The sequence below is a fragment of the Pseudopodoces humilis genome, chromosome 29, assembly GCF_049639895.1.
Source record: "Pseudopodoces humilis isolate 2021_Gansu_Grassland_sample_001 chromosome 29, ASM4963989v1, whole genome shotgun sequence".
Lineage (NCBI taxonomy): Eukaryota > Metazoa > Chordata > Aves > Passeriformes > Paridae > Pseudopodoces > Pseudopodoces humilis.
This window is the reverse complement of record NC_142228.1, coordinates 2902782-2917274: the sequence shown is the minus strand read 5'-3', so window position 1 is coordinate 2917274 and position 14493 is coordinate 2902782. Positions and strand designations below refer to the sequence as shown.

General features: G+C 59.8%; 1 protein-coding gene across 2 annotated transcripts; it reads left to right on the top strand.

Moving 5' to 3' along the window:
* The first annotated feature begins 673 nt into the window (after window positions 1-673).
* Window positions 674-13775, top strand: STAT3 (signal transducer and activator of transcription 3). 2 transcript variants are annotated; one of them, XM_005531466.3, is made up of 24 exons: window positions 674-807; window positions 4551-4697; window positions 5219-5363; window positions 5527-5625; window positions 5892-5987; window positions 6071-6152; window positions 6528-6622; window positions 6831-6982; window positions 7427-7585; window positions 7686-7778; window positions 8439-8498; window positions 8777-8806; window positions 8925-9018; window positions 9101-9148; window positions 9366-9449; window positions 9539-9637; window positions 9790-9925; window positions 10155-10207; window positions 10294-10388; window positions 10661-10800; window positions 11148-11360; window positions 11590-11632; window positions 11969-12081; window positions 12160-13775. In XM_005531466.3, the coding sequence occupies exons 1-24, from the start codon at window positions 695-697 to the stop codon at window positions 12213-12215; spliced, it is 2445 nt and encodes an 814-aa protein (XP_005531523.2). In that variant the 5' UTR covers window positions 674-694; the 3' UTR covers window positions 12216-13775. The 2 variants fall into 2 exon arrangements, with proteins under 2 accessions (XP_005531523.2, XP_014115654.2); XM_014260179.2 differs by having other exon boundaries at window positions 11148-11363.
* Window positions 13776-14493: the final 718 nt, after the last annotated feature.

Below are 14493 nucleotides of genomic sequence, written 5' to 3'. Positions count from 1 at the left end.
ACAGCCCCACAGAGATCCATCCCCACAGCCCCACAGAGATCCATCCCTACAGGGACCCATCCCCACAGCCCCACAGAGATCCATCCCTACAGGGACCCATCCCCACAGCCCCACAGAGATCCATCCCCACAGCCCCACAGAGATCCATCCCTACAGGGACCCATCCCCACAGCCCCACAGAGATCCATCCCCACAGCCCCACAGAGATCCATCCCTACAGGGACCCATCCCCACAGCCCCACAGGGACCCATCCCCACAGCCCCACAGAGATCCATCCCCACAGAGATCCATCCCCACAGCCCCACAGGGACCGATCCCCGTTTGCCCCACGGGGCCGATCCCCTTTTCCCCACGCGGGGGCGCTGCTCCCAGCGCGGCGCACGGGCCCGGCCAAGGAGGCGCGGCCCCTTTAAGAGGCTGCGGCGGCGGCGACCGCGTGACGTCACGGCGCTGCCCGGAACTCAGCTGGGTTTCCCGCACGGCTGTTCCCGGCAGCCGTCCCCCCCCCCGTGCCCCTGCACCGCCTCTGCCTAGCGAAGCCCCGCGGCGGGAGGCGGTGCCATCCGGGAATAGCCGGGGGCAGCCCCCTCGCCTCGCGCCGTGACGCGCTACGCGACGGCCGCGCTGATTGGCTGTCAGAGGCCGGCTGGGGCGGGGCCGTGGGAGCACAGAGTAGCCATTGGCGTTTGGATAATGACGTCACTGAGGGGGGTGGAGCCGGGCCGCAGGAGGTCCGGTCCCTCGGCGCAGCCGGACGCGATCGTCGCCGTCACCGGGAGCCGCCGCCCCGCCCGCCGGGACCGCCGGTGAGCCTGGGAGGAGCGCGGGCGCTGCTCGTCGCCGGGAACCGTTGTCCCCCGGGCCGGTTTGGGGCCGGGGCCGCCCCGCGGGCCGGCCAGGGGGGGGGGGGGGCCGGCATCGCGGGACAACGCGGGGGGGGCCTGTCCCGGTTCCCCCCTCACGGGAGGGCCGAGCCCCGGTGCGGAGCGGGGTTGATCTGTGCGGCCGGGCCGATCTTCCGGGTTGACACCGCACCCGGTCCGGCACAGACCCGAACCTCGGAGAGCGGAAAGCGTCGGGACCGGCAGGGCCAGAGGAGGCGCGGCCCGCCCGGGTCCAGCTGGGGCTGGGCCGAGGCTGGCACAGCTTCGGGGTTCCCGTGCGGAGAGAGGCACGGGTGGTGCGGCTTGTCCCGGCGCTGGTAGCATTATGTTGATGGCAGGACTCAGAACCAGGACTGGGAGCCCAAAGGGTGTCCCGGACACCGGGGCTGAAAGACCCGGCTGGGATCTGTGGAGCTGCGAGCTCAGGGCTGTCACATGCCTCTTGGGCTGCAGCAGCAGCTCGGGGTGTCCTGCCCGGACCGGGCCTTGCCTCGGTTCCTGTCCCCGTGGGTGCTGCTGTGACGAGCAGAGCAGGCGGGCTCTGCAGCTCGGGAGAGCGAGCCGCCCGAGAGCTGTGCGGGGGCTGGCAGCGCTGCCCACCGCTCCTGCCCCCGCTCCCGGGGCTGTGCTGCCCGTGGCTGGGTGGCTCCTGTCCCGCGGGCCCTGGTGCACCCCCCGTTCCTGTCGGAGGGACACAGACACGGCACTGTCAGTGTGGCTGGAACTGGGGGGGTGGGCTGCCCTGGGCCCGCCCCCTGTGCACCTGCAGGGACTGGCCCTGCCTGGTGGGCACGTCGGGGAGCAGACCCCGCTTCCACCCTGACGGTGATCGCTGTCACTGTCGCTCCCCCAGTCTTCTGCTTCCTGGGGATCTGTTGGAGCTGCCGGAGCAGCGGTGGCAGAGGACAGCAGGGGGGTGGGCTGGGTGTCCCGTGCCCTGGGGTGGATGGTGACAGTGTCACTCACAGCTGCTGCAGTGGGAGCTCTGCTGGGATGGACCTTGGAGAGCTGTGATGAGGAACAGCAAGCCCACAGCCTCAGTGGTTGTGAGGTTGCCCAGAGCCATCTCCCTCCTCCTGCTGCAAATCTCTGCATCACTCTTTTCCACCTCCAAGGCTGGCTTTGAAATCACTCTAGAGGAGCAGAGCCAAATTCTTCTAGCAGCCTTTCCAAACTGGCTCTTGTCCTGCCAGAGACTGGCTGCTGTGTCAAACAGTTTTCCATCAGGCTGTTGATGACTGTGTGCAAGAGGGAGCAGCGAGGTGCCTGCTGCTGGTGCAGGGACTCTGTGAAGTGTTGTTGATGGCATCTGTCATGACCTTGTGATGGCACCGGGATGATGTGGCCTGCGCAACGCTGTCAGTGACTGAGCTTCATCCTACTCGTGTCACTGCAAGGGACATTGAGTCCCAGGGTCCTTCTGAGGCCTTTTCCAGTGACTGCCCCAGGGCTCATTGTTTGTTGTGGGGACACACGTGCAGGGTGTTCCCAGGTGTGTCCCAGAGATGAGAGGGTGGACAGAAAGCAGTTGTAGCGTTGCTTCCAGGGCAGCCCCATTTTCAGTGGGGTGGTCGGAGTGTGCAGAGCTGTCCCAGAGGCTGCAGGTGACACTGTGCAGCTGGGCCTGACTCTTGTGCTCTGCCCTTGCAGGGAGATAAAGAAAGGTGAACTTTAGCTCTTGAGCTACTTTTAGCAGCTCTGCTCTGAGCTCTGGACAGCATGTTTACCCCTGAGCTTGCATCATGCTGTGTTGGTCCTGGCTATGTCGGCTGCTCTCTGGCTCCATTCCAGAGACAGAGGCAAACCACAGCGATGGGCAAGCCCGGCAGGATCAGAAAGGTTCAAACTTCAGATCTTTAACCCAGGCAAGGATAGCTTCCCATTGGTGGGGCTGGCCAGGCAAAGGCTTCTGCATGGGGTTCCAGGAGTGGCAGGGTCAGAACTTCCCTGATAGTGGTGGCTGCTGCCGTAAGGAGTGTCTTATGGACCCTTTTCCTCCAGGAATGTTGGTGTGCCTTTTGCCCTCCTCGTTGCCAGGAGGAGCTGGAGTTTAGTGCTGCAAGCTGGCTTGTCCTGCTGCTGTTTGTGGCAGTGGGAAGTGGCTGAGTCCTGTCCAAGTGCTGCTGCCGCGTGGCAGCCTGGGAGCTTTGCTCTTGGCCCTTTGGTGCTCTCAGACTGCGGCTCCAGCACTGCTCTGAAATGCCGAGATTGTGGCTTTCAGGAGGAACATCTGCTTGGATCACGGGTCCGGATGTGGCATCTGGTTCAGTTTCTGCAGCCTGGTGGGAAGGTTCGCCTGTGAGCCACTTGACACCGGGCGCTGCAGGGGCTGCCCGGGTGCCTGCCCGCTGTGCCATGCTGCCGCAGCACTGTCCTCCCCAGAGCTGGAAACACGGCTGTGGCAGGAGCTGGGCTGGGGCAGCGGCTGCTGCTGTTTCCGGAGGGGCTGGTGCAGCCCCCCCCGTCCCCGGTTCATGGCGCAATAGGAAGCGAGGTGGCGGCTGAGCTCACGGTCCAGGCGGGGCAGTCCCTGCCGGGCTGTCGCTCTTGCATGGCCTGTGCACTTGTCGGGTTTTTTCTCCCAGCAGCGGCACCACTCATGCTGCAGGAGTGGCCTCCAGGACCGAATGGAAGGAGCCCTGCAGCTGCTGGGGCAGAGGGAGCATTCCCTGAGCTGCTGCAGCTGAGAACTGGCCACAAAGGGCTGAACCTGCTGTGGGATGGAGGCTCTGCTGTGCTGCCCCACACACAGCCCTGCCCCACAGCTCACAGCCCAGCCCTTGGTCTGCAGCATCGCAGAGGCTCTGTCACATCAGCCAGGGCTGACTCCAGGGCTGTAGGAGTCTGTTGTCGGCAGGACCTTGCACAGCCACTGGCTCTCTCCTTTCATGTTCACTTGTTGCTCTATTGAAAGCAGGTTTGGTTCATGTGGATTTCTCTGAGGATTGCACCAGAGGGTTGTAGGTCAAGGTTAATGTCCTGTGGAGGCTGCTCCTGCCTTTGGGGCCGTTCAGTGCCGTGAAGTACTAAAAACCTCTCTAACTCCCATGTCTGTGCCAATCTCTGTCCGCTCCTGGTGCCTCAGCCCACAGGGGATGTTTTCCCTTTCTTCCTTCACACCCAGACAAATGGGGAGAGAGTCCCTCAGGAGGGCAGGCCATGCAGTGATGCTGCATCACTCAGTGCAGGGACGTTTTGGAAAAGCAAACCACTTAATGCAGGGAAGTGACTGCTGGTGTCACGTGGAGCTCTGCCTTCATTTGCCAGCACAGCTGGAGTCCCCTCGTTAGTGTCAGTTTGATTTCCATTGATGCAAGTCGTGAACTTGAAAATTGCTCCTTCCTTGTTTCTGTAGTTTCCTGGCAGTCTCCGCCTTCCGCACTTACTGTAAGCTCCACAGCCTCTTCCCTGCCTCCCGGCAGGGCTGACCAGGGGTGCCTTCGAGACCAAATAAAAGCCTCGTTCCTACCTGTTGCCAGTGACCAGCCTGCCTGTGCCAGCTGTCCTGGAGCACTGTGCCCTGGGCTCGTGCCCTGGCTGACTCTGGTTCTGGCCAGAGAGAACCCTTTTCAGGGTGTTGCAGTTGTCACAGCTGGGTCCTGGCAGGAGGGAGCCAGGAGCCCACTGGGAGCCAGCTCTGAGCCACCTGTGTGCCCGTCCCTCAGGTCTCCGGAGCTGGCCAGGATGGCGCAGTGGAACCAGCTGCAGCAGCTCGACACGCGGTACCTGGAGCAGCTCCACCAGCTCTACAGTGACAGCTTCCCCATGGAGCTTCGGCAGTTCCTGGCCCCGTGGATTGAAAGCCAGGACTGGTAAGCCCCTTTGAAATGCCAGTGAGGGGACTTTGCTTGTAACACTCACCTGTAGGGGCTCAAGTGGGCTGGAGGAGTTCTGTCACTTTCCCTGGGCCCCTGGCCCAGGGACTGGCCTCTCTCCCTGAGGCTTATGTGGCATTGAGGGAAGCAGGACTATGCATGGAGTGGGACTTTGTGCACTGTGTTAGAGCCTGGACCAGGAGAAGAGGTAGCTCTGAAGCAGGGGGATGTCCCCATGCAGGGCTGGCTGACACAGAGTACTGATCCCTGGATCCTGTCCATGAGCATGTGGGACGTGCTCACAGACATCAGGTGCTGGTGTGCACTGTGCCTGGTGCTCTGTTCTACTTGACCAGATGCTGATTAGTCTCAAGCTGGACTCAATCTTAGAGGTCTTTTCCTACCTAAATGATTCAGTGATTCTGTAAGTTGCACAGGGGATGGTGGCTGTGAGCAGAGCCCCCCTGCTTTGCCCTTGCCCCACACCAGGCACTCAGGGCTCTCCCTCTCTTGTGCAGGGCATACGCTGCCAGCAAGGAGTCGCACGCCACACTGGTGTTCCACAACCTGCTGGGGGAGATCGACCAGCAGTACAGCCGCTTTCTGCAGGAGTCCAACGTCCTGTACCAGCACAACCTGCGCCGCATCAAGCAGTTCCTGCAGGTGAGGTGGGAAGTGCCAGCTTGGCAGGGGTAGGCATGGTGGGAGAGCTGGTGAGAGTCCAAGCAGTTCCTTGGCACACCTCACTATTCACAGCTCTCAAGGATGTGGAGATCCTAGGGGTTGCCTTGTGCCTGCTGACCATGGGGTGTTTGACCCTTTACAGAGCAGATACTTGGAGAAGCCAATGGAAATAGCCCGCATCGTGGCTCGCTGCCTCTGGGAAGAGTCCCGGCTCCTCCAGACAGCTGCCACTGCTGCCCAGGTCAGTAGCCAGGTATCCCAGGGCCTCCATCCTGATTCCCGACAGCCAGGACACAGTCTGGGTGTTCTGGCTGGGTGTGGTGAGCTGGGTGCCCCCATCTTTCCTCTCCCTGACCCTGTGCTGCCCTGGAGCTGATGCTGAAGTGAGCAGCAAGCTGCCAGTGTGTGTTAGTGACAGGCTGAAGACTCTACCGAACCTCCTCAGGCTGGGAGGGAGCATCCCCAGGTTACAGCCATGTCCTTATGCCTTTCTTGTCCCCTCTGCAGCAAGGGGGACAGGCAACACATCCAACAGCAGCTGTGGTGACAGAGAAGCAGCAGATGCTGGAGCAGCACCTGCAGGATGTCAGGAAGAGGGTGCAGGTATGTGTCTGCCTGGGCACCTTCTGCTGTCCCCACCATGGTTCTTGAGTGCTTTGAATGAAATCACATCTCATGCCTTGCAGGATCTGGAGCAGAAGATGAAAGTAGTAGAAAATCTCCAGGATGACTTTGATTTTAACTACAAGACTTTGAAAAGCCAAGGAGGTAATGACAGCTCATTAGCATCTGCAAACCACAGTGTGTTCCTGCAAGGAAACTTGCTGGAGAGGTGTTCCAACCTCCACTCCCATCAGGAGTGTGCTCAGACTCAGGGCATTTGCATGGCAATTGGAGAAACTTGGTCTTCTGTTTCTGCCACTGATGGTGCCCTTGAGGGAGCTGAACTGAGCTTTGCTGTGGGATGGGGAGGGATTGGCCTCTGTGGGTGCAGGAGAGCCACAGAGGTGCTTGGAGGCTGTGCCAGATTCCTGCTTGGCTATAGGTTGCCTGCACTTTGCTGTGGAAGCGTTGTGTTGTTGTGGCACTTGAGAAGGTGGGAAGAGTCCATGTGTGTGGCTGAAGCTTCTCACCTCTGCACAGACATGCAGGACCTGAACGGGAACAACCAGTCAGTGACCCGGCAGAAGATGCAGCAGCTGGAGCAGATGCTGACGGCGCTGGACCAGATGCGCAGGGTAGGTGGGGAAAGTGGCTCTCCAGATTGCTCTGGGTGCAGATCCTCCTTCTTCAGGGTTGGAGTTTGGTAGTTCCTGCATGGCCAGAACCAGGGTCAGTGCAGCAAGCACAGCCCTGAGCGACTTCTTCCTTGCCTGTGAATGTGAAACCTGTGGGTCTGTGGGGGAAGTCACAGGGTGCTGAAGGTTCTGCTTTCTCTCTTGGCAGGGCATAGTGAGCGAGCTGGCTGGGCTGTTGTCAGCCATGGAGTATGTGCAGAAGATGCTGGCAGATGAGGAACTGGCAGACTGGAAGAGGCGGCAGCAGATTGCCTGCATTGGTGGCCCACCCAATATCTGCCTGGACCGGCTCGAGAACTGGTGAGAGCTGGCTGGGACTGTGTCAGTCCCCAGAGCAGTGGTACTCACACACCTGCTGTGGGAATGAGCTCTTGGTCTCTGGAAATGTCCTTGCAAAATGGTTTCTGATGCTTGCACACATGAATTTAGCCTGCAGTTTAGACTGAGCTACGATGGTGGGCACGGTGCTGGAAAGGTGTCCCATTGTCCCCAGCTCCATGCCTGGGGGACTCTGAGGCTGCTGGAAAATTTCTGGCCCTGGAGTCACCTGTGCACGTACACGTTTTGTTTAAAATGCATGGCCTAGAAAAATGCTCTGGGCTTGGAGCCACAGACACACTCAGTTCTTGACTGGTTTGGCATGGAGAGTGTGTTCTTGCATAGGAAGAGGAGGGCTCCGCAGGCTGGATGGTGTGGGTTTGGCAGCCAGAGCTAATGCTGGTTCTCCCTGCGTTATCTCCCTAGGATAACCTCTCTTGCTGAATCACAGCTACAGACCCGGCAACAGATCAAGAAGTTGGAAGAACTGCAGCAAAAAGTATCCTATAAGGGTGACCCAATCGTCCAGCACCGGCCCATGCTGGAGGAGCGGATTGTGGAGCTGTTCAGGAACCTGATGAAAAGGTGCTGAGGGCAGGCAGGAGCTGCAGGCAATCCCAGTCATGGCCATGGGTGGAGGGTGGGCAGTGAGGATCTGACTGTGCCCTCTGTGCTGTTCCTGCAGTGCTTTTGTCGTGGAGAGGCAGCCCTGCATGCCCATGCACCCTGACCGACCCCTTGTCATCAAGACAGGCGTGCAGTTCACCACCAAAGTCAGGTGGGTCACCTCCTGCAGGTGAGGGAGTGGAGCTGAGCAGGGAGGGCAGCGTGGGATTGCTCTCTGGAGATGATGCTGCAGATGCAGCCCCTGCTTTCCTGGGGAGCACTAGTGCTGGGAAGGGATGGATACCAGCAGGATAGATCCCAGAGGGATGATCCCGGTGGGCTGGAGTGCTGCCCACATGACTCAGCACGGGGCTGGCTGGGGATCCGCCGGGTTCTGGTAAATCCTGTTGTGGGAGTAGGAAGCATCAGCACATCCCTGGTCCCCCTGCTGCTCAGCTGGGCCCTGTTCCCTGCCAGCCTTCGTGGAAGGAGGCTGCTCTGACACCAGGCTCTGCCTGGAGCTTCCTTGCCCTTTCCCAGCTGTGCCTCCATGGCAGCCTCTGGCTCAGAGTAGTGTGGAGAGTGTTTGTTCAGAGCCTGGTGTGGGCAGTCAGCAGCCCAAACAAGCTCCTTGGGATGCTCAGGGGAGCATCAGCACCTCCCTGGTTCTGGGGACAGGTGTCAGGGCTAACATGTCCCAGGCCGGTGTGAAGGTGTGCCCAGGGCTGCTGGAGGAGCTGCTCCATATTGCTGGCTGTGCCAGGTGCCCTGTGGAACAGGAGCAGTTTCTGTGCACAGGTTGTTCATGCTCTGTGTCTGCTGCCTCTTGCAGGTTGTTGGTCAAGTTTCCAGAATTGAACTATCAGCTGAAAATCAAAGTCTGCATTGACAAGTGAGTCCTGTGCTTCCCTTCCAGTGGCACTGGGATGGGGCTGATTCCTGCTGTCCTTGGATTGGGCTCAATCTCCACAACGAGGGCCAGTGTGGCCCCCAGTTGAAGGGGAGGGTGCAGGGTGGTGCTGAGTCCCGAGGGTTCACCCCCACATGGGGGGAAGGCCTGCGGGGCTCATGGAACTTGTGCTGGGATGTAGCCAGCACTGCACACCAACTTGTGTGCATCAGGGTAGGAGGGCCACTGCCATGACCTGGTGTCTCTTGCCCCTTTTCTAGGGACTCCGGGGATGTTGCAGCACTTCGGGGGTAAGTGCACTGTTTGCTGTGGTCCTTTTTCCTTGTTTCTGCTTTTATTCCTGGCAAACATCCTAGCACACATTCACTCCAAGACAGCCCTCTCAGCCACACTCTTTCCTCTTCCCAGGTCCCGGAAGTTTAATATCCTGGGGACCAACACCAAGGTCATGAACATGGAGGAGTCGAACAATGGCAGCCTCTCAGCAGAGTTCAAACACCTGGTGGGTACCATGAGCTCCTGAGCTGCTCCTGTTCCACCACATGTCATTGTGGTGTTGCTACAGCCTGTTCCTCTCTCTGCAGACCCTGCGGGAGCAGCGGTGTGGGAATGGAGGCCGAGCCAACTGTGATGTGAGTGTTTGGGTCCCTGGCAGGGGGTCTGGCCATTACAGGGGCAGCTGAGCTGGGAGGGAATGCAGGAGTCCTGCCCTGAGGCAGGCGGTCCACCAGCACCGATTGGCACACTGGCAGCTTGCCAAGCCAGCCCTGAGTGGCCCTGCTAGGTCTGGTGGTTGTGTGTTGGGCTCAGGGTGTCTTGGGGTGCTCATGGTGTCCCCTTCTGCCCCAGGCCTCGCTGATAGTCACTGAGGAGCTGCACCTCATCACTTTTGAGACAGAGGTGTATCACCAGGGGCTGAAGATCGACCTGGAGGTGAGGCATGGGTCACTGCCTTTCACTGGCACGGGCCTGGGTGGAGCCTTGGAGTTGTCCCAACCCATGGTCACATCCTTTCTTTGCAGACCCACTCATTGCCTGTGGTGGTCATCTCCAACATCTGCCAGATGCCCAATGCCTGGGCATCCATCCTGTGGTACAACATGCTGACCAACAACCCCAAGGTAGGGCTGGTGTGGGAGGACAGCAGGGCGGGTGTCAGGATGGGGGTGTCAGGGTGAGAGAGGGAAACTGAGGCTGGGGAGCGAGGCTGAGGCAGTACCTGGCCCTGCTCCTGTCGCATGTCCCGCTCAGGGCTGTGTGTTCCCTCGTGCAGAACGTGAACTTCTTCACTAAGCCGCCCATTGGGACCTGGGACCAGGTGGCAGAGGTGCTGAGCTGGCAGTTCTCCTCCACCACAAAGCGCGGGCTCAGCATCGAGCAGCTGACCACGCTGGCAGAAAAACTGCTGGGTAAGTGCAGGGTGACATGGCATGGGGTCCTACCCATCCCTGTTGTCCCCTGGGGTGATTCCCCATCTTTACATGTCATCCAAGAGTGAGGTCCTGTGTTTGGCCTGAGGGCTTTTGGCCTGAGTAATTTTCAGTTGCTTGGTTTTCTCCGAAATGGCACAAACCCTGGAAATGGTGTCTTTGGGAGGACAGCTCTATTTAAATGGTTGTGTTCTTTTTTCTTTGCCAGGACCAGGTGTGAATTACTCTGGCTGTCAGATCACCTGGGCCAAGTTCTGCAAGGTAGAATTTCCTCTCTTTTCAAGCACCTTCCCTTGGCTGTTCCCTTCTTCCAAGCTGTGCTAGCAGCCTCTCTTCCTTTTCCTCAGGAGAACATGGCTGGCAAAGGCTTCTCTTTCTGGGTCTGGCTGGACAACATCATTGACTTGGTGAAGAAGTACATCCTGGCATTGTGGAATGAAGGGTGAGTGCCAGCCCAGAGCCTATGGTTAGGCTGGGCCTTGGAGGGGGTTCCACAGGTTCCATCCTGATGGCGTGGGGTGCCTTGTCCATGTACGGGTATGCTGTCCTGGGATACTTTTTGCTGGTTCAGAATGCAAACTCACCTGGGAATCCATAAAATGTCAGTGGCCAGGCTGAGTTCTGCTGTTAAGCAGAGCTGGCAGGGTTTACATCCTGGAGGAGCTGCTCCTGTGCCCTGACCCACATCTGTTGTTCTTGTTTCCTCCTGCCCAGGTACATCATGGGGTTCATCAGCAAGGAGCGGGAGCGAGCTATCCTGAGCACCAAGCCCCCAGGGACCTTTCTGCTGCGCTTCAGCGAGAGCAGCAAGGAAGGTGGCATCACCTTCACGTGGGTGGAGAAGGACATCAGTGGTACGAGCTTTACTCTCAGTACCCTGGGTGCCTGGCTTGGCATTCTAGAGGGGGCTTGGATGCCCTGATAAACACTTGTCCTTTGTCCTTGTCCCAACAAGCTTGGGTTAGCTTCTGAGCCTAGCCACCCTTTGCTGGTCTTTGCTGAGTGTCTGTGCCCACGTGCTGCCCATGGGCACAGTTTTCTATGGCACTGAACACATTCAGGTCCCAATCCTGCCCCATGGTCTGCTGTGTGCCTGGTAGGGCTAAACACAGCCCCAGGCCCATCTTGTCCCTACTGCTCCAGGAGTGTCTGAATGCAGCCCTGCCTTTGTTCTGTGCCAAAATTCTCCTTCCTTGCACAGGGAAGACACAGATCCAGTCGGTGGAGCCTTACACCAAGCAGCAGCTGAACAACATGTCGTTTGCGGAGATCATCATGGGCTACAAAATCATGGATGCCACCAACATCCTGGTGTCCCCACTGGTGTACCTGTACCCAGACATCCCCAAGGAGGAGGCGTTTGGAAAGTACTGCCGCTCCGAGAGCCAGGAGCACTCAGAGGCGACGGACTCAGGTAGTCGTTGGCTTTCTGTGGCTCCTTGGTCACAGGGAGGCTCTGGGGACAGCACTAGCTGTCACCAGCCAGGACTCTGTGCCATCCCTGGAGGGCACAGCCACAGTGTGGGACCAGCTATGGGGTCCAATTGGGTATGGGCAGAGGGTGGGCACTGCCTGTGTTCCCGGGGGCAGAGAGAAGGGCTCGTCTTTGTGTGGCTGATGACGGAGCTTCTCCCTCCTTGCAGGTGCTGCTCCGTACCTGAAGACCAAGTTCATCTGTGTCACCCCGTGAGTGTTCCTGGGGGCTGTCTGTCAGTGCTGGGGAGGGGGGTTTGTGTGCTCAGCCTTGCTTGAGGGAGAGGTTTCCTTCCTTTCTTTGTACCTCCATCCGAGCTTTGCTTGGTTACTGTGGGGTTCCCAGCCTGGGGTGACAGTGGGGGCTGAGCCAGGCTCCGGCTGCTGCCCAAACCACAGCCCTGTTCTTCCCCTCCGGGGCCCCTTTCCTCTGGAGAGCTCTGGGGGCCGCTGGGCCATGCCCAGGGGCCCCTCAGCGGGTGGAGGGGGTGTTAGAGAGCTCTGGCCAGGCCCTGACTCCGGAGGTTTCTGTGCTTCTCCTTCGGACAGCACCTCCTTCAGCAACACCATCGACCTGCCCATGTCCCCGCGCACCCTGGACTCGCTCATGCAGTTCGGCAACAGCAGCGAGGGCGCAGAGAACAACGCGGGTGGGCAGTTCGGTGAGTCAGGGGGGGCTGCAGGGGGCCCTGGCTGCGGCCACACGCGGGCCCCGTAACCCTGGCTGTGTCTGCCCGCAGAGTCGCTGACCTTCGACATGGAGCTGACCCCAGAGTGTGCGTCCTCGCCCATGTGAGGGGCTGCGCCGGCGCGCGGGGCCCTCCCTGGGCTCAGCCTTCCCGCCTCCAGAGCGCTCCCCCGGATTTGTCCCACTCGGCTGCAGCTGCTGCGGGCCTGCCCTCGGGAACAGCCGCGGGCCTGGCTCCCTGAATGGGTCAGGTCCTCACCTGACCCCACAGAGCAGCCCCTCTCCAGGGTGGTGCCGCTCATCTTTGGGGGAGGGGGATGAACCTTTTTCTATTTCCTTCCATAACAGTTTTCTATTATTTTTGCTCATTCAAGTGCCTATTTGCCTCCGATTGCAGCCACAGTTCCTACAAACGCTTCCACAGCCCCGGTCCTGCTGCTGGAAGCTGCTGCCCTGACTGCCTGCACCCAAACCCACAGGACCCTACAAGTCTGGAACTGCAGAGGGGATTTGCCATATGGTGGGGTCTGCCCTACTGCTCCCAGCACATCCTAGAGCTTGCAGGGTGCTGGGTTGAGTGCTCACTCTGCACCCACCTGGCCCTGGTTTTGGCCAGGATGACCAGTACAGGGCTTGCAGTTGCAAGTGGATGTATCCAGGTGCTCCTGCCCTGGACTCAGCAGGCACTGCCCCTGCTGGCCTCAGCATGGGTTTGCTGGGAGACCAGAGGTTTGGGAATGGCTTGTGCTTGTCCCCAGCTTCCTGCTTCAGGCACAGCGGTCTGGCCAATGCCAGCAGCCTGGGCTCCTTTTGGGATGGTGCGTGTCCCTGGGGTAGGGCAGAGCTGCTGCCCAGTAATGGCACTTGTGTGTAAACAGCATTTGCAGCTGTGGCCCACTTTGGGAGCTGGGTAGAGCCACAGGGGCTGCCCTGGCTTGTCTGTGGCCAGGCTGGTGCTGAGAGCATGGTCTTGCTTCCAGCACTGTGCTGAGTTAGACCAGTTGGACCCTGGGGAACTGGGGGAACCAGCATGGCTGGCACCTGGCCTGTCCCTTTCTCCCTGGGTTGTGAGGGGCCAGGCATGGGCTCTGCAGCTTCTTGGGGGCTTCATGTGGCATTTCTGTTGGAGATTGGCCCTCACAGTTAAGGTGGGAATGGGCAGAAGTTGAAGGTGGATGTGAGGAGAGGAACCTGCTGTGGGGCAGTGCAGGACAGTGACATGGGTGTTGTGAAGTGCAGATGTCCTGACTTCTGGGTGGGTTGATGGTTGTGGTCCTGCATTTTCCAAACTTGGAGGAGCCCTCCTGCCCTTTCCATGCAGTGGGCAAACAGACATGGATGAGCAGTGAAGGGGTGGGGGAGAGCTGCTCCCTGCAAGCTGCGTCACAGCTGCTGGGCACGGAACCAGAGGGCAGGGGGGAGGATCCCCATGGCTGTGGGGTCTGGGCAAGCCCCCCCAAGCTGTGTGGGAGCAGGATGGAGGGTCTTTGGGGACGCTGAGGGGCAATGAGGGCCCTTTGCCCCTCTGCTCACTCACCATAGCTGCCTCCAGCCGCAGTCCCTGGAGCCCAGGGCAGCATTCAATACTGTAAAAAATTTTATTTTTTGTATATTTTATTGCTGTATCTACAGGCTTTAACTTTCTCCAAAATAAAGGCCCTGAAGCGACGTGCTGTGGGGTGTGAGCGTGGCTCTGCCTGACCCTGCTCCGGGAACTGGGGCCTCCGTCAGCGCAGTTCGGCCGCGGTGCCGCAGCTGCGGTTTGCTCGGCGTGAAGCGGCTCCAGCGCTGCCGCACCTGCCCGGCACGCGTGGGCAGCTGCCCCTTCCCGGGCCCTGCCTGAGCCACACGGGGGGAAAGCGCCGTGTCCCAGCCCGTGGTTGCTTTCTCTGCCCCAGAGACGTGCCTGGGTCTCCTCCGCTTGTGTAAAGGAAATGCCGGTGCCAGCGTGGGAGGACACGGCTGCACTGGGGCCCTGCTCTGGCTGCTCTCAGCCCAGGGTGTCTGGGGCTGCACTGGGGCCCCTGCGGGTGCTTCTGCCCTGGGGGTGGTAGGTGGGCTCTGGCTGGAGGTGACCGGGCTGGAGCTGAGGCTGGGGGCAGCAGGGGCACCACTGCTGGGTGGGTGTATGAGGCTGGGAGCGCTGGCTGGTGGCACTGACACGCTCTGCCCACAGGGCCCCAGTGGATCCCACCCCAGCACCTGCACCCCTAGCCCTCTGCAATACCACAGAGAACAGGATCATTCCAGCATTTGTGCTCTGGTGAGGCCGAGAGGGAGAGATTATTTCTCTGTCAGAGCAGGATTAGTGGGATTGTTCATGCAGGTCATGTAGAACTGGCTGTGCTGGATGGTTTGAGGTGCTGGAGGTGCCCTGGAGCCTTCT